Source organism: Diabrotica virgifera, chromosome 10 (assembly GCF_917563875.1).
Source record: "Diabrotica virgifera virgifera chromosome 10, PGI_DIABVI_V3a".
In the NCBI taxonomy this organism is placed as follows: domain Eukaryota; kingdom Metazoa; phylum Arthropoda; class Insecta; order Coleoptera; family Chrysomelidae; genus Diabrotica; species Diabrotica virgifera.
Genome location: NC_065452.1, coordinates 15,986,762 through 16,011,715, shown reverse-complemented (window position 1 = coordinate 16,011,715; position 24,954 = coordinate 15,986,762). Strand labels below are relative to the sequence as shown.

The 24,954-nt window shown below is 34.6% G+C and overlaps 1 protein-coding gene across 4 annotated transcripts in view; it reads right to left on the bottom strand.

Moving 5' to 3' along the window:
- LOC114333243 (plexin-A4) overlaps positions 1 to 24,954 on the bottom strand; it is a 933,823-nt gene that overhangs the window by 466,033 nt on the left and 442,836 nt on the right. For all 4 annotated transcript variants that reach the window (XM_050663388.1, XM_050663391.1, XM_050663390.1 and 1 more), the window contains one exon: positions 22,941 to 24,109. In XM_050663388.1, the coding sequence (XP_050519345.1) occupies positions 22,941 to 24,071 (1,131 nt within the window). In that variant the 5' untranslated portion in view covers positions 24,072 to 24,109. The remainder of the gene's footprint in view (positions 1 to 22,940; positions 24,110 to 24,954) is intronic.

Sequence of the window (24,954 nt, the reverse complement as noted above, 5' to 3'; positions counted from 1 at the left end):
CAGTTCCCGATAAATAATTTAGGCTTTTTTCATTTTAAAACATTGTTTTTAGGTGTTAATGACTTATTATGTCTATGAAAACGATACGTATTTAGGTTTTGGACAATGTAGACAATGTTTTTTGGATTCGAGTTGAGAAATTAATATTAATTTTACAACCAATTTTAATTTTAACAAAACAATTTGAATCAAATGCATGTTTAATCCATAAAGTGCATTACGCTTTTAATGATTTGCAGAAAAATCTTGTCCTTTTATTACCACAATCCCCACTTACAAAAGCCGAGGAGAATATTATTTTACAAAAAATTGAAGAGAGGAAGCATATGGCTCTATCATAGGGCCAATTCATTTGGCTGCAGCACTATTAGATCCCTCGAGTCAGGGTTGCCATTTAACACCAGTCGAGCATGTGGACGCAATGGAATTAATTCACAAAGTTGCTGACAAAATGAATATTGCCACTTCGGCTTCCAGTGACTTGGCCAATTATATTGCAAAGGATGGGCTATGGGGAAAAGAATTTGTGTGGATTTCTGCAGCATCGGTATCGCCATTGGTATGGTGGAAAGGGATCTGCAAAGGTAGTCGTCTTTCGGAAGTTGCTGTTCGCATATTATCAGCTCCAGTTAGCTCTGCAGCAACTGAAAGATCGTTCAGTACGTTCACTTGGATCCACAATAAAAAACGTAATATTTTGACAAGCACTAGGGCTGGGAAAATTACATATTTGACTCACAACTTTAAATTACTACACGAAAACGAAAAAGGGAAACATGGAATTGATGAATTGACAACAGGCCAACCTGAAGAGACACCAAATCCAAATAATGACTATATTGACCTCAGCGATGATACTAGCGATGATGAGGGTGAAAATGAGAGTGAGATCAGTGAGATGGATATCCCGTATAGAGATGATAGCTCAACAGCTAGTTAGAATGAGAATCTCAGTGATTTAGATTTTAGTATGTAATATGTGTTAATGTTTCAATTTCTTGAAAAATTTTTTTTTCTATTAACAACTAATTTTTTAATAAAAAAACCCATATAAATACCCAAATCGGTTAAAAACCCTGGGTATTTACCCAAAATATATTTACCGGGTATTTACCCATCACTACGCCCAATCGGCCCAATACGACTTTTACACCCGCCAAAATTCCATATCGAACGATAAGAAGTATTCACTTCGAAATTGAGATAGCTGTGATGCTAACCAACGTTCTGAAAGGAAATGGTACATGAAGAAGAATAAGATCAACTTTTAATATCAATCGCGATGACGAATGTTTAATGTTAATTGTATATTATTCAACGAGCATGTAATGATCTCTGATGAAATACGACACTCGCCTACGGCTCGTGTCGCAAACTTATCATCGCGAGTACTAGCCATTACATGTGAGTAGAATACTATAGTTTTTCTACGACCTAGTAAAAATTATAATTACTTATCAACTACTCGAGATTTAAAATATAATAATTTACAAAAATTCCTAAATGCTGTTTACCCCTAATAAGTACGTGGCTGAATAATTGGTTGCCTACTATTACCAAATTCTATTCGTTTCCTAAAAATTATAAGCATGTACCTACTGTCAATGAATCTAATGAATAGGAAATGGCTATTATCGGTGGACGTATTTCATTAAAGTTACAATGTATAATTACATTTATCTATATTTAATATAATAATTGTAATTGTAATACTAATATAACTATATATAAAGTTATAACATATGTAACACAATATGATTTAAAAAATAAACACAATATTAGTTAATTCCAATTAACACAAACAAAATGCGCTAATGTCACTGTCACTAACATAAATGATTGATAAACGTCAAAATTTTTAGTAAACAAGATATAAACGTAAAGATATATGTACTGACATTGTTATAGTTAAAATTGCTTTAAAAAATTTTCGAAGTTAATTATTGACATAAATTACAATAATTCATTATTGTATTAAATAAACAAGTTTAAGCAATTTTATTTGCAGTTTATATACCATTAACCCTTAAACGCCCAACCTTTTTTAGGTTCCATGTACGCCCAAGGGTGGGTAAAAAATGTCCACCTCGAAAATAGCTAATATATTTATTGAGAGTTGTTGTAAATGGGTTAAACTTAAGAATCTTATGCTTAATAAACACAGCATCTTCTAAAATATTAATATAAACAATTTACAAACCTTACAACAAAATTACAATGTACATCAAAATTAACATACCAGTAATTCAGATTTGTCGATTTTCTCCATATTCTTTCTTTCAGCCTCCTCATTGGCGGATAATTATGTAGATTATGTAATTATACATCGATAATTATATGGATTATCTTCCTACCAACGAGAAATCATATAGAAACCTTTAGTAACAAGTTTTGCCAAGGGTGTACTTTTTACGCCCATCCATATTTAACTGAAGATGCTGCTTTTATTTTCAAAAATATTGGTAGAACCAAATTAACATTCGATAATGGGCTGTCTTTTTAACAATAAATAATTTTTAAAAAAATTAAACACGTAATAAATATGTTACAAGGGAATACGCATTAGGTGGACATTTTTTACCCACCCTTGGGCGTTTAAGGGTTAATATTAAAAGTGGCATCCATCCATCTAATGGCACTACAGCCTAAATCGAGCCTTGGCCTCCTTTAACAAGCTTCTCCAATCATTTCGATTTACCGCTGTTCTTTTCCATGAACGCGTCCCCAGGAAGTTCCTGGCATCCTCATCGACTTCGTCTTCCCATCTCTTTTTAGGTCTTCCAACAGGTCTTCTTCCCTGCATTCTTGCATTCAGCAATTTTCTGGGGATTCTATTCTCATGCATGCGGACCACGTGCCCTGCCCACCGTAATCTCTGCAGTTTAGTATATTGTGCTAGAGTTGGTTCGCTATATTGCTCGTATATTTCTCTATTATACCTAATTAGCCAGTTGTTATTTTCACTTATTGGGCCCAGTATCCTACGTAAAACTTTTTTTTCAAACACATCTAATGCATTGGCAGATTTCTGTGTCACCACCCATGTTTCGCAGCCATAACTTACTATGGGCCTGATTATTGTTTTATATACCCGGAGTTTTGTTTTGCGGTGTACGTCTCGCGATTTGAATATGTGGCCCATCGCGAAATAGGCTTTATTTGCCAGCACAAGCCTTCTATTTATTTCCGGTTCTTCTTCATTGCTTGCAACCAGATCCATTCCTAGGTACGTGAATCTATTCACATGTTCTATATCGTCAATAAAGTGTTGTTGCGCCGGTCTATTTGATCTGGTTTGTATGAGTAGTTTTGTTTTATTTGTATTTATTGCTAGCCCTACTGCTTCTGCACTCTGTTTCAACTCAACGTAGGTTTCTTCCGCTGCATTCATTGTTCTGCTCATTATGTTTATATCATCTGCGTATGCTGCTAATTGGGTAGATTTGTTTGTAAGTATGTTATTTCCGCTCACCGTCAACCGTCTAATTACATATTCAAGAACAAGATTAAAAAGTGTTAAAGCCAGTCCGTCGCCTTGTTTCAGTCCTTGCGTTATCGTAAACGCATCAGTGATCTGTCCTTGAATACATACCTGTGCTTCTGTTTCTGTCATTGTCATTTGCACTAGTCGTATTAATTTTGATGGTATGCCAAACATTAAAAGTGGCAAATAAGCCACAATTAAAATGAAAAAAATAATTTTATTAACGTTTCGACGCCCAAATCGGGTGCCGTTGTCAAAATACAAAATATTACTAAAATAAACTAAAGTGTTGTTGCTAAGCAAAAAAAATTCTTCTAATAATTTATTTAATCTCACTCATTTATATTGGTGATTTTTTTTTTTTTTTATTTTTTTTTATCACATTTTCCCTTGTGATTTACTATGAAGTCTCTAACGCGAGAATTTTACTGTCGTTGCATTTGGTTGTCTTTTTAAAGACATATCACATGCTATAATTTTTTATGACGGATATTCTTATTCGGGTTAATTTCATGTAATCGAATGAACTATCTTTCAGTAAGTCGTCCCAGGAACGCAACTCATAAATATTGGCAATATCATTTTAAAGTCTTCTACTTTAAAATGTATAATATATGTCTGAATTGCCAATATAAATGAGTGAGATTAAATAAATTATTAGAAGAATTTTTTTTGCTTAGCAACAACACTTTAGTTTATTTTAGTAATATTTTGTATTTTGACAACGGCACCCGATTTGGGCGTCGAAACGTTAATAAAATTATTTTTTTCATTTTAATTGTGGCTTATTTCCCATATAAATCATTAATCATAAAAATGCCACAAGGAAATAGCTTCAGAACAACATTAAAAGTGGCATGCGCCACTTGAATCTAACTTCAGCCCGTGAGTAATGAACTATTACTCACTGGTAAAGTAATGGGTGGTATTATCTACCAAAAATAGCGAATAATGAGCATATTATTAAAGGGTCGTAGAAAAACGAACATTAACTCCATTTCATTTACTTTTTACACATAAATGATAATGAAAATCGACCAAGTGATTTGTAGCGATGAATTAAATTTTAACACCCTATTGAGAATTGTTCGATACGATGTACCGTTTCCCATTTTATTGGAACGGTGCTAAGTCACGCAGTCTGACACTTCACTACTGGAAACATACTAAGAATGGAGAAGTATTTTAGCATTGGAAATACAAGAAAATTACTTTAATGTTTAACAACGACACAGTTTTACTACCAAACATTTATGTAAAAATCGTTACAACTATAAAACGTAGTAGTAGCGAACAGTACAATGTAGCTTAAAAAGTAGAAACGTGGAGGGGATCGAAAAAGTCGATAAAGTTACCTAAAGAGGTATACAGTAGGGTGGTTCGAAAAAATCTTTTTTTCTTATTTCAGATCGCTATAGTGCGCAAAAGTTGCCATTGGTATAGACTTGAAAAAAGCACTAATTTTTATTTTTTTTATTAATTTGTCTTCCGGTCGCGCAATGCCATCATAGTTAGCAAAAATTGTGAAAAACCTTAATTTTTCAAAAAAAAATTTTAACAGGCCAGATGGTTTTAATTGCGTTCCTATACCATGAATTAACTACTAAAAGTATGTAAAATCAATATAAATGCACTTATTATACATTTGTTTCATATCTTCCGGTCGCGCAACGTAATACAAAATAAGTAAAATTAGTAGTTTTTACAAAATTTCAAAGTTTGACTGTTCAGTAAAATTTAATCATACGACTTTTAGAGGTGCTATAGTTTAATTCAATTGCAATAATATATTTAAAATCCAAGATCTAAGATACATTTTGATATTCAAGTGGAATTAAGTCGCGCAGCTTCGTCAAAAACAGCAGACTACCGAGAGGCTAGGCGAAAGTGACGAATGCCAGCGAAGCTCGCACAGCCACAAATAGAGATACATGTGGGAAGACCTCTACAATTGAGTATTTGTTTTCTCCATTACAACGAACTGCCATTCCGCCACATTTTCCAACACTTAGATGGAAATACAACAGGCACTATAGGATATCCGGACCGATTGGAAAGGCCCTACCTGATTGTGAAAGACTACCATTTGTTGTTGATTTTAATCGTTGGCATCGCTGAGCGGTGCAATAATGTGGTTCTAATACAGCCGTCTCTGGAACTGTGTCCACACACTTTACTTGAAGCTACGGTCACTAGCTTAACGCATTTTTCAACTGCCTGTGTATGGCATGGCAAAGTATCTATACTCATAACAGGCTTGAAGTCATTGCTCACATACTATTTTATCTCTTCATTAGTGAATTTCTTAGCAGCAGAGGGGAGCCAGTGTACTGGTGTTCCATTTGATAATTTAGTAATACTATATAGCTTCAAAGTTTAAGTTTGGTGGTTTAAAGATTCTGATAGAGTCACTTTCAGATATTGCTTGCTTTTCCTTCATGATAAGCCTAAAGCCCAGCTCTCGGATATGGTTTCTGTCATCAGTTATCATAGCCAAAAGTAAATTTTCAGGATGGGCAAAGTAAGCATTCCGTTGTAAAACGGGATCAACAACTTGAAGAAGCTCTTCTGGTAAGTACCTTGAATATTCAATGATTTTGTAATCATGTCTAGGCTCATCTGAGAATATGTGGTTTATTTTTGTGGCAAACCACATAGGCATATTATAACATTTGAGAATGAATCTGACAATCTCTCTCAGATTTTCAGAAGGGTTGGACACACTGATGTAGAAACGCAAAACTCGGTTTGCAGTAGTAAGCCATCTTGAATGTGACGTTGGGATAGGATCACGTACCCACTACAGAGTCTTCTGAACAATGTCCTGCCTTGATGACTTCTGATATCTCAAGCAAGTACAATTATTGGTGCTTGCTAAGAATACGCTTGTCAACTTTTGGAATCTCACAATCAATAAGATTAAAATCAATAAGTGGTAGTATTTCACAATCAGGTACCTCGGGCTTTTCCAATTGGTCCGGAATATCCTATTGGGCCTGTTGTATTTTCATCTAAGTGTTGGAAAAGGTGGTGGAATGGCAGTTCGTTGTAATGGAGAAGACAAATACTCAATTGTAGAGGTATTCCCACATACATCTTTATTTGTGGCAGCGCGCGCTTCGCTGGCATTCGTCACTTGCGCCTCGTCTCTCGGTAGTCTGCTGTTTTTGACGAAGCTACGCGACCGAATTCCACTTGAATATCAAAATTTATCTTATATGCTTGGATTTTAAATATGTTATTGTAATTAAATTAAACTATATCATCTCTAAAAGTCGTATGATTAAATCGTACCAAACAGTCAAACTACTAATTTTACTAATTTTGTATTATGTTGCGCGACCGGAAGATATGAAGCAAATGTATAAGTGCATTTATATTGATTTTACATACTTTTAGTAGTTAATTCATGGTATAGGAACGCAATTAAAACCATCTGTCCTGTTAAAAAAATATATGAAAAATTAAGGTTTTTCACAATTTTTGCTAACTTCGATGGCATTGCGCGACCGGAAGACAAATTAATAAAAAAAATAATTAGTGTTTTTTTCAAGTCTATACCAATGGCAACTTTTACGGACTATAGCGATCTGAAATAAAAAAAAAAGTTTTTTTCGAACCACCCTAGTATACAGTATAGTGCGAATTAATGGAATCATTCTGACATTTTTCAATACTCACAGTTGACACTCAAAAAAATATTCTGGGGATTTTTTCATACATATGAGGTGTTCAATCTCAAATTAATCCCTTAATTTGTAATCTCACATTGTTCTTAACTTCCTAAAATTTTATAGTTTCACCGTGTATAACTGAAATATTGGGAAACATATCTTTTAAGTCGAGGTCATCTGCAGTACTTTCTCAGCTCCGTGAAGTTAGCCCGAAAAAGTCGGGGAAAAAAATGCGATTGATGCCATTCGTTTGTCCATTGATTGTCCACGTTTGTCCACCATTTTATTTCGTTAGTCCACCCATCAATTCTTTTTTATAAACAAAAATTTTTTTTCGGGCTAACTTCACAAATCCACAAATTTTCGAAAATTTAAAAAAACTCTTGCTATATTGTTTGTCCATCGTTTGTCCATGTTTGTCCACCACATAATTTTTTTGTCCACCCTCTGAAACAACCCCCTGTTAATTGTAATTATTTTTTTATTTCTTAATTCGGGCTAACTTCACGTCCGTTTAAACGTGTATTTTAAAGTTAAATCGGGTGAAGAATCACAACTACCCGTTTGTCCACCCCTTCGCAGCGTTTGTCCAGCCCCTTAAAGTGCAAAACAACCCCCTCGTTAATTGTAATTATTTTTTTAATTCTTAATTCGGGCTAACTTCAAGTTCTCTTATATAGGTATTTAAACGTTAATTCGGGTGCAGAATCACAACTACCCGTTTTTCCACCCCTTCGCTGCGTTTGTCCAACCCCTTAAAGTGCGAAACAACCCCCTCGTTAATTGTAATTATTTTTTTATTTCTCTATTCGGGCTAACTTCACGTTCCCCTAAATGGGCATTTAAACGTTAATTCAGGTGCAGAATCACAACTACCCGTTTGTCCACCCCTTCGCAGCGTTTGTCCAACCCCTTAAAGTGCGAAACAACCCCCCTGTTAATTGTAATTATTCTTTTATTTCTTAATTCGGGCTAACTTCACGTCCGTTTAAACGCGTATTTTAAAGTTAATTTGGGTGAAGAATCATAACTACCCGTTTGTCCACCCCTTCGCAGCGTTTGTCCAACCCCTTAAAGTGCGAAACAACCCCCTAGTTAATTGTAATTATTTTTTTATTTCTTTATTCGGGCTAACTTCACGTTCTCTTAAATGGGCATTTAAACGTTAATTCGGGTGCAGAATCACAACTGCCCGTTTGTCCACCCTTTCGCAGCGTTTGTCCAACCACTTAAAGTGCGAAACAACCCCCTCGTTAATTGTAATTATTTTTTTAATTCTTAATTCGGGCTAACTTCAAGTTCTCTTATATAGGTATTTAAACGTTAATTCGGGTGCAGAATCACAACTACCCGTTTTTCCACCCCTTCGCTGCGTTTGTCCAACCCCTTAAAGTGCGAAACAACCCCCTCGTTAATTGTAATTATTTTTTTATTTCTCTATTCGGGCTAACTTCACGTTCCCTTAAATGGGCATTTAAACGTTAATTCAGGTGCAGAATCACAACTACCCGTTTGTCCACCCCTTCGCAGCGTTTGTCCAACCACTTAAAGTGCGAAACAACCCCCCTGTTAATTGTAATTATTTTTTTATTTCTTAATTCGGGCTAACTTCACGTCCGTTTAAACGCGTATTTTAAAGTTAATTTGGGTGAAGAATCACAACTGCCCGTTTGTCCACCCTTTCGCAGCGTTTGTCCAACCACTTAAAGTGCGAAACAACCCCCTCGTTAATTGTAATTATTTTTTTATTTCTTTATTCGGGCTAGCTTCACGTTCCCTTAAATGGGCATTTAAACGTTAATTCCGATGCAGAATCACAACTACCCATTTGTCCACCCCTTCTCAGCGTTTGTCCAAACCATTAAAGTGCTAAACAACCCCCCTGTTAATTGTAATTATTTTTTTATTTCTTAATTCGGGCTAGCTTCACGTTCTCTTAAATGGGCATTTAAACGTTAATTCGGGTGCAGAATCACAACTACCCGTTTGTCCACACCTTCGAAGCGTTTGTCCAACCCCTTAAAGTGCGAAACAACCCCCTCGTTAATTGTAATTTTTTTTTATTTCTTTATTCGGGCTAACTTCACGTTCTCTTAAATGGGCATTTAAACGTTAATTCAGGTGCAGAATCACAACTACCCGTTTGTCCACCCCTTCGCAGCAAAAAAAAAAGAGATCGATGCCATTCGATTGTCCATGTTTGTCCACCATGTTATTTCGTTAGTCCACCCATCAATTTTTTTTATTAACGAAAATTTTTTTTCGGGCTAGCTTCACAAATTCACAAATTTTGTAAGATTTAAAAGAACTCTTGCTATATTGTGTGTCCATCGTTTGTCCATGTTTGTCCACCACATAAATTTTTTTTGTCCACCCTCTGAAACAACCCCCCGTTAATTGTAATTATTTTTTTATTTCTTAATTCGGGCTAACTTCACGTTCTCTTAAATAGGCATTTAAACGTTAATTCGGGTGCAGAATCACAACTAAGCGTTGCTATATTGTTTGTCCATCGTTTGTCCATGTTTGTCCACCACATAATTTTTTTTGTCCACCCTCTGAAACAACCCCCTGTTAATTGTAATTATTTTTTTATTTCTTAATTCGGGCTAGCTTTACGTTCCTTTAAATGGGCATTTAAACGTTAATTCGGGTGCAGAATCACAACTACCCGTTTGTCCACCCCTTCCCAGCGTTTGTCCAACCCCTTAAAATGCGAAACAACCCCCCTGTTAATTGTAATTATTTTTTTATTTCTTAATTCGGGCTAGCTTTACGTTCCCTTAAATGGGCATTTAAACGTTAATTCGGGTGCAGAATCACAACTGCCCGTTTGTCCACCCTTTCGCAGCGTTTGTCCAACCACTTAAAGTGCGAAACAACCCCCTCGTTAATTGTAATTATTTTTTTATTTCTTAATTCGGGCTAGTTTCACGTTTCCTTAAATGGGTATTTAAACGTTAATTCGGGTGCAGAATCACAACTACCCGTTTGTCCACACCTTCGCAGCGTTTGTCCAGCCCCTTAAAGTGCGAAACAACCCCCTAGTTAATTGTAATTATTGTTTTATTTCTTAATTCGTGCTAGCTTTTAAATGCCCATTTAAGGAAACGTGAAGCTAGCCCGAATTAAGAAATAAAAAATAATTGCATTAACAGGGGGGTTGTTTCGCACTTTAAGGGGCAGGACAAACGCTGCGAAGGGGTGGACAAACGGGTAGATGTGATTCTTCACCCGATTTAACTTTAAAATACACGTTTAAACGGACGTGAAGTTAGCCCGAATTAAGAAATAAAAAAATAATTACAATTAACAGGGGGGTTGTTTCGCACTTTAAGGGGTTGGACTAACGCTGCGAAGGGGTGGACAAACGGGTAGTTGTGATTCTGCACCCGAATTAACGTTTAAATGCCCATTTAAGAGAACGTGAAGCTAGCCCAAAGAAATAAAAAAAGAATTACCATTAACAGGGGGGTTGTTTCGCACTTTAATTTAAGGGGTGGACAAACGGGTAGTTGTGATTCTGCATCCGAATTAACGTTTAAATGCCCATTTAAGGGAACGTGAAGCTAGCCCGAATAAAGAAATAAAAAAATAATTACAATTAACGAGGGGGTTGTTTCGCAGTTTAAGGGGTTGGACAGACGCTGCGAAAGGGTAGACAAACGGGCAGTTGTGATTCTGCACCCGAATTAACGTTTAAATGCCCATTTAAGAGAACGTGAAGTTAGCCCGAATAAAGAAATAAAAAAATAATTACAATTAACGAGGGGGTTGTTTCGCACTTTAAGGGGTTTGACGAACGCTGCGAAGGTGTGGACAAACGGGTAGTTGTGATTCTGCACCCGAATTAACGTTCAAATGCCCATTTAAGGGAACGTGAAGTTAGCCCGAATAAAGAAATAAAAAAATAATTACAATTAACGAGGAGGTTGTTTCGCACTTTAAGGGGTTGGACAAACGCAGCGAAGAGGTGGAAAAACGGGTAGTTGTGATTCTGCACCCGAATTAACGTTTAAATGCCCATTTAAGGGAACGTGAAGCTAGCCCGAATTAAGAAATAAAAAAATAATTGCAATTAACATGGGGGTTGTTTCGCACTTTAAGGGGTTGGACAAACGCTGCGAAGGGGTGGACAAACGGGTAGTTGTGATTCTGCACCCGAATTAACGTTTAAATGCCCATTTAAGACAACGTGAAGTTAGCCCGAATAAAGAAATAAAAAAATAATTACAATTAACGAGGGGGTTGTTTCGCACTTTAAGGGGTTGGACAAACGCTGCGAAGGGGTGGACAAACGCTGCGAAGGGGTTGACAAACGAGTAGTTGTGATTCTGCACCCGAATTAACGCTTAAATGCCCATTTAAGGGAACCTGAAGTTAGCCCGAATTAAGAAATAAAAAATAATTACAATTAACAGGGGGGTTGTTTCGCACTTTAAGGGGTTGGACAAACGCTGCGAAGGGGTGGACAAACGGGTAGTTGTGATTCTGCACCCGAATTAACGTTTAAATGCCCATTTAAGAGAACGTGAAGTTAGCCCGAATAAAGAAATAAAAAAATAATTACAATTAACGAGGGGGTTGTTTCGCACTTTAAGGGGCAGGACAAACGCTGCGAAGGGGTGGACAAACGGGTAGTTGTGATTCTTCACCCGATTTAACTTTAAAATACACGTTTAAGCGGACGTGAAGTTAGCCCGAATTAAGAAATAAAAAAATAATTACAATTAAATGGGGGGTTGTTTCGCACTTTAAGGGGTTGGACAAATGCTGCAAAGGGGTGGACAAACGCTTAGTTGTGATTGTTTACCCGAATTAACGTTTAAATGCCCATATAAGAGAATGTTAAGTTAGCCCGAATTAAGAAATAAAAAAATAATTACAATTAACAGGGGGTTGTTTCAGAGGGTGGACAAAAAAAATTATGTGGTGGACAAACATGGACAAACGATGGACAAACAATATAGCAAGAGTTTTTTTAAATTTTCTAAAATTTGTGGATTTGTGAAGTTAGCCCGAAAAAAAATTTTTGTTTATAAAAAAGAATTGATGGGTGGACTAACGAAATAAAATGGTGGACAAACGTGGACAATCAATGGACAAACGAATGGCATCAATCGCATTTTTTTTCCCGACTTTTTCGGGCTAAGTTCACGGACCTTACTTTCTCCTATGCAAAGATATTTTGTTTTTTGTACATTTACTTCGAGGCCCCATTTTTTGTACTCTTCCATTAGTTTTCTAGCCATATACTCCAGGTCTTCCTTGTCTTGGGCAATAACTACCTGGTCATCTGAATAGTGCAACGTATATACCGTTTCATCGAATGAAACGGATGAAACTTAAGAATATCCGTCAGAAAAATCATAGCATGTGGTTTGTCTTTAAAAGGACAACCACACATGCAAAATGTTAAGAAAAATTATAATATATCGTATCGCGGATATAATTCGTATAACTATAAATTACAAAAATAAACTCTTATACGCGCATTTCAATTATTGAGCTACAACCCCTTCGCAAGATGACCTCCCCATCTTCCCGGCTTAAGAGAGAATTGTGATTAAAATGAACAAAATTAAGTATTTTGCGACTACATATCGTTTACTGATTTTTAAGCTCGCAAAATACGCGCATTTCGATTATTGAATTTTAATTTCTTTTGTATAGTGCAGTCATTGAAGGTAAAAATCAACTATCCTACTTTTGATTTCGGTTAAACTGCATCGATTTTCACGAAAATTGTTGAGTATTTAGAGGATACCTCAAGAAACAAAAGTGACATGGTACCAACTTGCGCTTTTACCTGGGGGGTGAATGCCACCCCTTCTCGGAGGTGAAAATTATGTTATTAAAAATAATCACACAAATCGTTACACTTTTTCACAAAAATCACACTTTTTGAGTTATTTAAGATGAAAGATTTTAATTTTTCGTGAAAAAATGCTCGTTATAATGTGCTTGGGTAAAATTGTAAGTTTTTGCAAAAAAGTTATCATTTTTCTCTTGAGTTGAAACAATTAAAGGGTTGTTTTGGGAAGTTAAGGGGATGAGCTCAAAAATTAAAACTAAATCACTTAGAAAGCTCATAATTCGGACATCTTGGATATTAGTGCACCCTAATATGTCTGTGTAGATTTTGGCATTGGATCCGACCATCACTTGGAACACCGTTGCCGTATCCTCTATTTTTTCATACTATTACGTTACAATTTTTTGTGATATTATACACGAGCGAGACACCCTCAAAAAAGCGCTTAGTTTTCGAGATACTGACCACGGAGGGGTGAATGGCTAATTTTATTCATACTTTATATTTTCGAGGGTGGTGAAAACGAAAATGAGGTTTATTTTTAATTTTATGTGGGGGAACATTGTCAAAATCGCAATTTTAACCTAAAAATAAAAAAAAATTAAATCACGTTTTTTGCGTTTACCTCGCTGCAACTCTGTTCCGTTTTAATATTTTTTTCTGAAATTTTTACTGTATATAGCTCTAACATTTCTGAAGACAAAGGTACCTGCTTCAAGTTTTTATTCTTATCATGATAAAGGTTATGAATTTTTCAAAGAAAAAGGTGCGGATTTGTGCATTGCAAAGTTTAATCGCAAAAGTTGTGTGACGAAGTTTAAAATTTAGCTTTTTAATCACGTTTATTTGAAAGTAGAGAGTACAAAAAGTTTTCTGGTAAGTTTTAGATCAAAATGTTTTATAGAAAAAAAATTGTGCAACTTTTAATGTCGACATTCGAAATCCCCAATATAACGCTTATTTTTTGAGGGAGAGACAATCTAGGTCTAATTTCTCACCTTTAGTACTATCCTTCGATTATAAGCTTTCATTTGACACCTCATTTGTCATTCTACCTAGTATGATGACGGAGAAGTAAACGTTCTTATTCTATTATTCTTGTAGGTACATTTAACATTGATTGAAATTATGAAAGAAATGGCATGGCAACACTGTGACGCACAAACATAAGATTCAGCTATGCGTTTCATAGGGTGCACTAATATCCAAGATGTCCCATAATTCTGCCGCAAAGATCGATTCAATATCACTACTTTTAAGGCTGACTCAGTCCCCCCACAAAAATAATTAATTCCTGCCCGGTGCAACGAGCTTTTAATTTACGGGATATGAAAGCTCATAAACAGCTCGTAATTTAGCGATATTTGTTTTTTAATTTCTGCAAGGGGGGCAGCTCAACAACGGTCCCTTAAACAGGCCATAAGAAAACATTTTCAGAGTTTTTTGTACATCGTATCTACGAGTAGTTCTATTGCCCATACAAGTCAATGAATCATGCGAACTAAAAGGGATGTTAGTTATATGTATATGTATATTATGTATATGTTACAGTTCAAGTTGATTATCCAGTTGGAGTTGACTTTTCCTAGTTCGAGTCGACTCAAACGGCTGGTTTTAGTAAAAGTTGATTATAAATATAAAATGAAGATTTTTATTCAACATTTACTAGTAAAAGTAGACTCCAACTAGTTAAAGTATACTCTTCCCAATGCCATTTAGTAAAAGTTGATTCACACAAACAACCTATTCTAGAAATTAAATGTTACTGTATAGTATGTTCAAATCGTGATATTTATAGTCCGGCTGTATTGTCGCCCCCGTTAGGTAAATTATTCCAGTTCGATTTTTTTGCACAAACTTACTCAAAAAGAGGTCCTTATGACGAATCCACAGGGTGTCAGGTGGTACCGTAATCGAAAAATTGTTTAAACAATTTTTTTAAACAAATTCACAAAAAAAATTCACTTTGGACATTTTTTTACATCATTAATTTGGGTCATTCGGAGCAAAAGAGGTCTTTTGTGATTTTTCTGTAAAATTTATTGTTCTCGAGTTATACGCCATTTAAAATTTGAAAAATGCGACAATGACCATTTTCAAGGCTTAATAACTCAGTTAAAAATTATTATTATGAAAGTCAGAAAGTCATCAAATCAAATTTTAACGACCCCCCCTACAAGTTAATGAAGAAATATTTGTTATTATTGTATTACTAAGCTGTTTTTAATTATTAACAATGAGCGCTAGGAGCGTATTGAGGCGGCTGTCAATGTGAGTGCGACTGAGATGCACCATTGGACGGTCGGAATGGAGGATCTTACTCGCACTCACATTGACGGCCGCCTCAATACGCTTTTAGCGCTCATTGTTGATAATTAAAAATAACAGCTTAGTAATAAAATAATGACAAAAATTTCTTCAGGATCTTGTAGGGGGGACTTTAAACTTTGATTAGGTGACTTTCTGACTTTCATAATAATAGTTTTTAATCGAGTTATTAAGCCTTAAAAATGGTCATTTCAAATTTTAAATCGCGCATAACTCGAAAACTATCAATTTTAGAGAAAAATCACAAGAGACCTTTTTTGCTCCGAATGACAAAAATAATCTAAAAAAATTGTCCGGAGTGAAATATTTAGTTATTTATAAAACAGTTCGTGATGTATGCATTTTTGATGTATACTCGTATAATCTACTTTTACTAACAAGAGTTGTACAACTAGTAAAAGTTGATTTAAATTTTTCAAATCAACTTTTACTGCTCGTTTCAGTTGGAGTTGACTCGAACTAGAAAAAGTCAACTCTAACTGAGAATCAACTTGAACTGTAACATATGTTCAGACTGGAATAAAATAAACATTTAATCATTAATACGCAATATAACATCCAATCAAAATAATACAGAACACCGTTTACTGGAAGGGGTCATAAAAGTATGTACATAACATAAACTAAAAGAAGAAGAACAACGTTTATGTACTGTAGGACTAAATAACTTTTAACTAATCGTTAAAAACGGGTGCTATAAGTGTTTTCTAATGACCTATACCATTATCCAATAGAAAATAGAATACTTTTATAATGAGTATTAAATAAATAAACTTCAGATATGTTTATTTATTGCTATTGATAATCGTTTAATGACATTGATAATGTGGCCTTTCATTAATCATTACCCTTATTTATTGATGTGTTAAGATTATTCTGACAAAGCAAGGAATAAAGAAAGACCCAGTTCAGGACTTTGCATAATCCAGGTATCTCACAACTTTTTTAGATAGGAAGAAAACCTACAAGTTTCTTGCAAAGAGTTCGAAGTCGTTTTTGAATTATCAACAATTTAGTGCAAAAAACGCGATTCTTTCGATTTTTTGCACCATAATAAAAATCCAAAATAGTTGACATAAAATTACAAAATTTGATTTTTTAGAACATTAAAAAAGCTTGAAAATGGCGATTTTTGAAAGTTAAAAAGTCAATTTATTGCTTCGCAAACTGCAAAATAAGGCAAAATCGTTATTTGTTAACAACTCTTATTAAAATTAACCTATACTGCGTTCCACGGTCACCTTTCAGTACAGACTCTTATGAAGAACGGTGTTGCCAAGAGATACTAATATTTATATTAAATAAATTTTAAAGTATTTTTATACCTCATTTGGTCTATTAAATTTGTCAGTATGTATGAGAAATCTTGTAAGCTGTCAAAGCAAAGGGAGTTTAGCTCGGTTGTAGCGCGTTCGACCGGAGATCGAGAGGTCCCTGGTTCGAATCCGTGTGTTATCTAACTTTTTTTTATTTTTAGTATTCTTTTAATGAAAATTTTTGGAAAGTAGTAAGTAAAAATTAGTTTAATCGTTAAATACAAATAACCTGTTGAAAGTATATTTATTTCGTTGAAATCATATAAATAATAGAAGTACAACTTCTTACGTGCGTTCAAAGTACACGTGTTAAAAAGTACATTTTAAGGCATTCATGTGAATTGCAGAAGTCGCTTCGCTCATTCTGCAAACTTTCACATGCGTGTCTTAAAATTGTACTTTTAACACTTATATCATAAATAACTATTAAATATAATATTAATCACAGGCTAATTATAATTAATATTCAAATGATATATCTTTAATATCGTATAAATATCTTTCATAGTACATACCTATTAATTATTTAAAAATAACAAAACCCACAGATTTTCAAATTAAGATGTTTTGGACTTCTGGAATATTCTATTTAGACGGACTTTAAGTTCGTCTGCTTAAAACCGGCAACACTGAGCTGCAAGGTTCCATAAGTTTTAATTGGGATATGCTGCCCACACTGCAAAGCGACTGCGGAACGCAGAATAGAACTTTGGTATTTCATCCAAAGTGGGTATTGGGGTACTTAACAAACCCTCAAAATTTTATACCGATCCATCAATTAGTTTAAAAGTTGTTCTATTTGTTTATCCCAGAGACCATGTGTTTTAAATAACATTAGTCAAAATAATGAAGATACGGTAATTCTACATTCTACGCATATCAAATGAAAGTTTGAGAGTTAAGCTATCAATATGTATCAAAAAAGGTTCAAAAAAATCATTTTTCTAACCAAAAATCGTTTTGCAAAATTAGATATTTTTAACGTATATACCAGGGCTTCCCAAACTGTGCGTCACGACGCCCTGGGGCGTCGCGTGTCAGCGCGGACTTTGAATACAGAAAATATATTTATTTGATTTTAAATGAGTATAAAATATATGTATTAATAAATAAATCAAATAAAAATATAATATCAAATCGATAGATTGTTGAATTGCCGAAATTATTCAAAAAATTGTTGAATCCGAAAATTACACGATGGGCCACGAAATTATCCAAAAATCGGATAATTATCCGGACAGTGGCAACACTGGACTCGAGCGCATTCCGTATTCTGTTGTGAGTGATCCTAATAAATTACTGGGTTTCAGAAGAAGTTGCTCTTATGGAAGAGAAAATTCGATGATCAAGAAATTGCCTGTTCCCCTGCTTTACAAGGTATTCTACAAGAAAAAACGATAGAAATCCTCCATTGCTTTTAAAAAATTTGTTTACACAATACTATTAGGTCTGGATCCCGCGTATGAAAAAAAAGTTGATTAATAGCATGCTGAAAATTTGTTAATAGCTTAAGGGTGTCTAGTCGGATAAACTTTGATATATGGGAACACTGGAACAGGGGCAGTTTTAATTGTGGAACAGGTTAAAAATTTGGAATGGTCACACCACGAAAACGGCACATTTATTTTGTCCGACAGAACAGACTTAAACTCTCCGAACAGAGATTAAACTCTCATGCAAAAAATAGACTGCTATTTATCACCTGTCATAATTCCTGTCATTTGACATATTCTACATGTTCCGCGCTAACTTCTCGATGCAAATTATAATTTCTATGCATATATATATATATATATATATATATATATATATATATATATATATATATACGCTGTCTTCATTTTTCATTTTAGAAGATCCTAATAAAATTTTATCATATAATTCTTATAATTAAATCATCATACTGTACCTCGTATCACCCTTCATTCTATTTACTTTGTCTTGTATTTTGTGTACTAAATGAGAAAAAAAACTAATATTTCAGAAATAGAACTAAAAAGTAAGTTAATATTATTTGTCAATACTATTTTTACAAACTTTTTGTTTCATGCATCTGAATCGAGATATACAGAGAATCTCAGCTTTTTTACGTATGCATAAGTTCTTAGAGCAATTTTCTTCAGAGTCTGGGGTTCAAGAGTCTAATTATCTATATGATATAGATATAATCTATATCATATAGATATCCAGTGGATAGTGGATAGTATCCATATAAAGTGGATCTATTTCTTTTACAGTATCATCAAGGCACGTCAATTGTGTGTATGCCGCCACAACATAAATGCTCGTTTTATATGCAATGATGATGCTGCAAAAAAACTCGATCCATTTTTATATGGATATCACATATTGGCTCATTTGCATGCGTAGAAGCCGAGTTACGATCGATAAAGCGTCGAAAAATACTTGACTGTGAGCCGATGTTGCGCCTCATAGCGCGCCATTAAAATATCGATATCTTGACCAAAAATAAACTTACGAACATTTTCTTAACCTCAAATTATTCCTTTTGAGTTCTCCTATCATTATTGTTAATTAAAGTATAAATGTACACAGCTCAAATTTACTTGAAACCCTTATAAAACAGATTAATGTACAATTTGTTTAAGAAAATTATAACTTCAAACGGGTATAACCTTAAAACAAATGAAGATAAGGTAATTTAACAAACTTTGTTTGGAAGCCTATTAATGAAGCTTTAAAATGCGGCCTTCTAAGGCTCATTTGCATGCGTAGAAGCCGAGTTACGATCGATAAAGCTTCGAAAAATACTTATTTTGCAATTTGCATTGTGCACTAATTTTACAATATCTTGAGTTGTAATTGTTGAATTTAAGTTTAGTAAACGTTTTTTTCTTCGTTTTTTATTAACGACCAAATTTTATTTGAAATATTCTTTTTTATCTCTTTTAGTTTATGAACCAGAGCCTACAAACAATTTATAAACAATTAAATTGTTTATAACAATTTTTTGACCACTCGGATCGAAATCCACTCTCGAAATTCGTAATCAGCAGCCAAAAATCCATAAGAAACCGTTGAGTTTGTCCATCAGAATTGAAAAGGACACGGTGACCCCTCTGGCGCCTAGACTAGTTGTTACCTCGTGAAACTCATATGCTAATTAAATATTTTTGATTTTTTTGTTTTGTATGATCCAGTGACGAGTTCTGATGTCCACCGCAAAATCCATTTTTTTGGGCTGCCTGCCAAAATTTGCCACCATTGGCTTATTTTTCAATATTTTGGATTGAATTTCTTTTTAAAAATTCTTTGAATTTTACTTATTATGTTTATTTCATTTAAAAATAAAATAATTCTACCATAGCTTCGAAAAATTCACAAAAATATGCTTGATATGTTAATTTCAAACCATACCCCCCCCCCCTTAAAGCGGCTGCTCGAATTTCTTAACATTTATACCAAACATTGATACCGCTACTTTGTTGCGCGTTCTGACCGATTTCCGTTTCTACTATACCTACCTGGATTGTTCAAAGTCCTGAGAAAAATCTTACTTCCCTGGACTACTATAGTGTGTCCCACCTTGACTTTACAGTACAGGTTCTTATGATCAACAGTAATGCCAAATTTTATCAGAAACAGGTTTTAAGCAAATATACTTTTTTCTATAGGATAACTTAGGAATTAATATTATTGACATTTTGTGGCTGTCAGGGTTTCTAAAACATTTTTTTCGAAACATAACTGAACTAACAATTAATGAACTTCAACGAATCAAATGAATTAACTAAAAAATGAACTAACTAAAATTAATTTTAAGTTTAAAATTTATATTAAATTTTAATGAGGGTGTAAACACATTAAAATGACATTAATTTCAAGTTGGAAATCAGTCATTAAGAATAACAATAAACTGCAATTAGGATCCAAATTTTCCAAATAAGCAATCAGTTACTCAATACAATGTTATTAGTAATAATTATAAGTTTATTTGATATTCTTTGCTATAATTTAATTTACAGTCGGAAAATGAAAGAATACCCATGAACGATCACATCAATCACTTATTTTGTATTTGCTGTCTTTTTCTATAAATAAGAAAAGTTTGCTATAGAAAAAGATAGCAATACAAAATAAGTGATTGATGTGATCGTTATTGAGTATTCTTTCATTTTTCCGACTGTAGGTGAACTGACCATCAACAATTATAATTTATTTATTCTCAACTGTAGGACAAAATAAAACTTTACTTAAACTTGCCTGACAACCTATTTTATATTTTTCTTGACATTACTTCAGAACTGTCTATACTGTCAATACATAAATTAACAACCATAGAACAACATCCACTTTTAATATTGGATATTCTAACATTCTTAACCAAAAAAAAGTTATTACGCATATCGATTATAAAATTGCTGATTACTTTTTGAAAATGACTATCACTCACAAAAAACAATGAAACATATTGTTTTACTACAATGCTATTGACTGTAACGGGTTAGTTTTAATTTAACATTTTTAGGGCCCTACATTTTTAGGACCCCGGTAATGTTCGATTAAAAATTCTTTTGAAGAAAATCGGCATCGCCGCGCTAAAAACTCCCATAATGATTGCATTGCTATATGTTCGTGTACTGTAAAGTCAAGGTGGGACAGACATAGTGATGTAAGAAGAGAATATTCTCAAGAGAATATTCTCGACCAGAAAATTCTCAGCGAGAATATTCTCGGGCAGAAAATTATTTTCGAGATCTTCTTTATTGTTTTTGCCAATTCACCTCGTATATTTTTTGCATCCCAAACATTATTATTCTTGTAGCTCAAACACCTACTTGCCGCTTCGCTCATGAAATGCTTTTTCGCTTTCACGCGATTTTAGATCAAATACCCGAAAATCTAAGTAGCCGGGGCTGGGGAATCCCATAAACTACTAGCTAGGGTGTTTACAGTGTCAGTATTTATTGTTTTGGTGCAATATTAACGTGAAAATATTTAGAATGGATCGAAGTAAAGCATAATTTACTAAAAAACCTAAAACGCTCACTATACTACTCGCGAAGTCGATCGAAGTTCAGCAAGTACGAGAGTGTAGACAGGTTGTTCATGCGACTTTGCTGCGCCTCGGCCTACTTGCATTCTGTGGCGGTTTTTGAGACCAAGTCAAAGAAACCTAAGTCCTTATCGCCCGGCGTGAATATGTTCCTCACCAAGTAGAACGAGTGTGTAGTGACGGGTACTTCGGACTTCAGTGAACTTTCCCGAAGTAACTTCGCGATAGTGTAGTGCTCGTTTTAAAAGGAATATATGGAATTACTGTAAAATTAAAAGTGTACAAGGTAAAACAAGTACTTTTGCAAATTTTGTGATAGTCAATACTTGAAAAATTCAACAAGAATGACAAAACATTTAGTAAAATGTGTTAAATGTCCAGTGGCAGCGAGACAATTATTGAAAAGGATCAACAGAAACATTCATCAACTGCTTTTCAGTTAACACAGTTGTTAGATTCGTCCAATGACGGTAAGCAGGCGCGGATACAGAGGGAGGTCAACGGGTCCATGGACCCTCTTATTGTATTTAGTCTATAAGTATTTTTTTTATTATTTATTATTTTTTTCTGTCAACCAGAGCTCAATTCTTTTGATACCGTAGTTATCTGAGATGACTGAATTTTATCCTTAGAGTAAGCGTGTGTCGTATGGCTAAATCTGGACAAAAAATATTTGCGGTACGTCTGACCCCCCTATTATGAATTTCTAGATCCGCGCCTGACGGTAAGCATGCCTTCATCCAGTGCATCAACTGAAAGAAGTTTCAGTACTTATGGTTTTATCCACTCCTATAAAAGAAACCGGCTTACTGGTGAACGGGCTGATAAGATAACTTTTATTGCTCACAATTTAAAATTGTTACACGTAGACCAATCCATGACTGAGCTGGCGACTGGTAAAAAACAAAATCACACAACTCTCATAAGTACATTGAAATGCAGAATGTAGATGACCAGGATGAGATAATGATAGAAACAGATTCTGAATCTGAAGCTCCATATTTTTCAGATTAGTTCACCACAGCATTTGCTGTTAAGAAAATTTCATTTTTTTTTGTCAAATAAATTTTGTTTTCTGTTTTTTTTGTATTATCTTATATATATAAAGAACACTGTTGTTTCATCTCATTATTTTGTATATAATTTAATGATTTTTAATACTCTATTTCATCTTTAACAATATCCATAAGCGCGTCATAAGGTTCATTCTCAGAAAATTCTCCATATCGAGAATATTCTCCGATTTTTCATTCTCGAGAATTTTCCAACACTAGACATACATTAGTGATTATTATGAAAAACTTACCGTGGGCACACACTGATGACTAGGGGAGATAAAATCCAGTCCTCGTTGACCTTTTCCACTGAAGCAGTGCTTAATATTCTGCATGAACTTGCGCCGGATGGACTTGAGAGAATAAACGCAGAGTGCAGAGAGTTCCGACGGTTTATTTGCAATCACTGGCTCACTTTCACTAAACACGGCGAACAGAACATCATCTTGCGCAGTGATACCTAAATCTGAGGCCAGATCTGATCCTGCTCTCCCTACATATGCAGCTTGCACAAGATTGTACTTTCTCCCTCCTTGAGCCTCGCTGATGCAGTCCATAGGAATCTCCGTGTAAGAGTAGTAGTTTTCATCGTCGTGACATACCCTTACCAACTTGCTGATGTATTGACTGGAAGTTGTGTGCTTCATCTGCGTTGTCAGGAAATAACTAAAGCCTTCCGAAGCAAACCCGTAAACGTAAGTAATTGGATAACGTTCCCTAGCTAATGAATTAACGAACATCCTAGTGCCCGTCGTTACGGCCGTTTGAGCTATTGAAAACATTTTGTCTTTGTCTAACGATCTACTGCTGACCGCAGGCACTTCGGACCGATACGGAGAGCCTAGAGTGAAAGTCACACCGACGTACATTACTTGAGAGACCGGAGGATTGGGAGGCCCGGGAGCAATAAACGCGACGGTCGAGGCAGTCGCGTTGTTTGCCACTACGGCTTCCCTCACTTCTACGCTCTTTTCTGATTTTTCGGATATGTTTTGTAGGGGCCTAACGGAACAAATGCCCTGGAAGAGACTTCCACATGATATCAACCTGGAAGTGGTATAATCAATAACCAGGGCCTTGTTAACATTATCAGTAAGTTTCTTATTAATAGCATTGTTGCATTCTAGTACTGAGCAATCATCAGAGTCTAACTTTGGACCCGTTACCTCCGTTATCACGGAATCCAAATCGGGAGAAAGTTGGTAAAGACGGTTGACAGCTCCTATGTAAACGCGGCCCGTATTTTTATCTATGACAAGGTGATTGAAAGCTTGGACTTTTGGATCTGAAAATGTTTTCACTATTTCCTTCGGAGCGGCTGCCGTCTTTGCTATAGCCATCACCGTGGCTAGGAATACGAAGAAAGGATAGGACCGCTTCATGGCGGCACCAGGCTGATGTCCACTTTCACGTCATGGCCCTGAAATAAAAATATCTCTATTAGTTTAAAATTGACATTTAAAAATGATAAATTTATCTTTACCATAAAATATAAAGTATGAATAACGGGAAGTCAAATATAAATCAAAAAGGATTGAAGAAAAACGCATTGTAAGACACAGTATTGTATCGTAGTTATTAATTTTAGCAAAATTTTAATATCCGGCTCGAAGGACCAAATGGTTAACTCGAATATAATATAAATTACAATGTCCCAACTTCTCAATTGACGATGTGAAATAAGTCGTGGAGTAAATGATTTATGGAAGCCACGCCTTGCACTTTGGCCTCGCCATTTATGGAAGCTTGCACTTTGGCCTCGCCAAAAAACGAGGGTTTTTTGGGATTTCAACGTGTTTCTCCCATTTTTGAATATCCTGAAGGACTTAGTTACTTCGAATTATATATACCCGATAATAAAAACCTTGATTTGATCTATTTTGAAGTCTATAACATGGGGAAAATCCCCAAAAACATCCTAAAAAACAGTTTTTCGGATTTACCTTACGGAAAGAACTGAAAAAATTAGAAATATAGTTTTTGATAAAATAAACAAAATAAAAAAATTAAGACCTAGTTACACGCTTTTTTTTTAAATAATAATAATAATAAAAACGGAAAAATAACGTTTTTAACGAGGGGTACCCTTTATAGTAAAAAAAAATCAGAACAAATCAATTATTTTTTCAGACATAACTATAATTAATAAAAATAATAAATATTTTACTATATTTAATAAATCATCACTTAATGATACAACAATCTATAATTAATCTCTTAACCCATTTAAACAAAAAATGGCCGCATATGTATACAAATATTGAT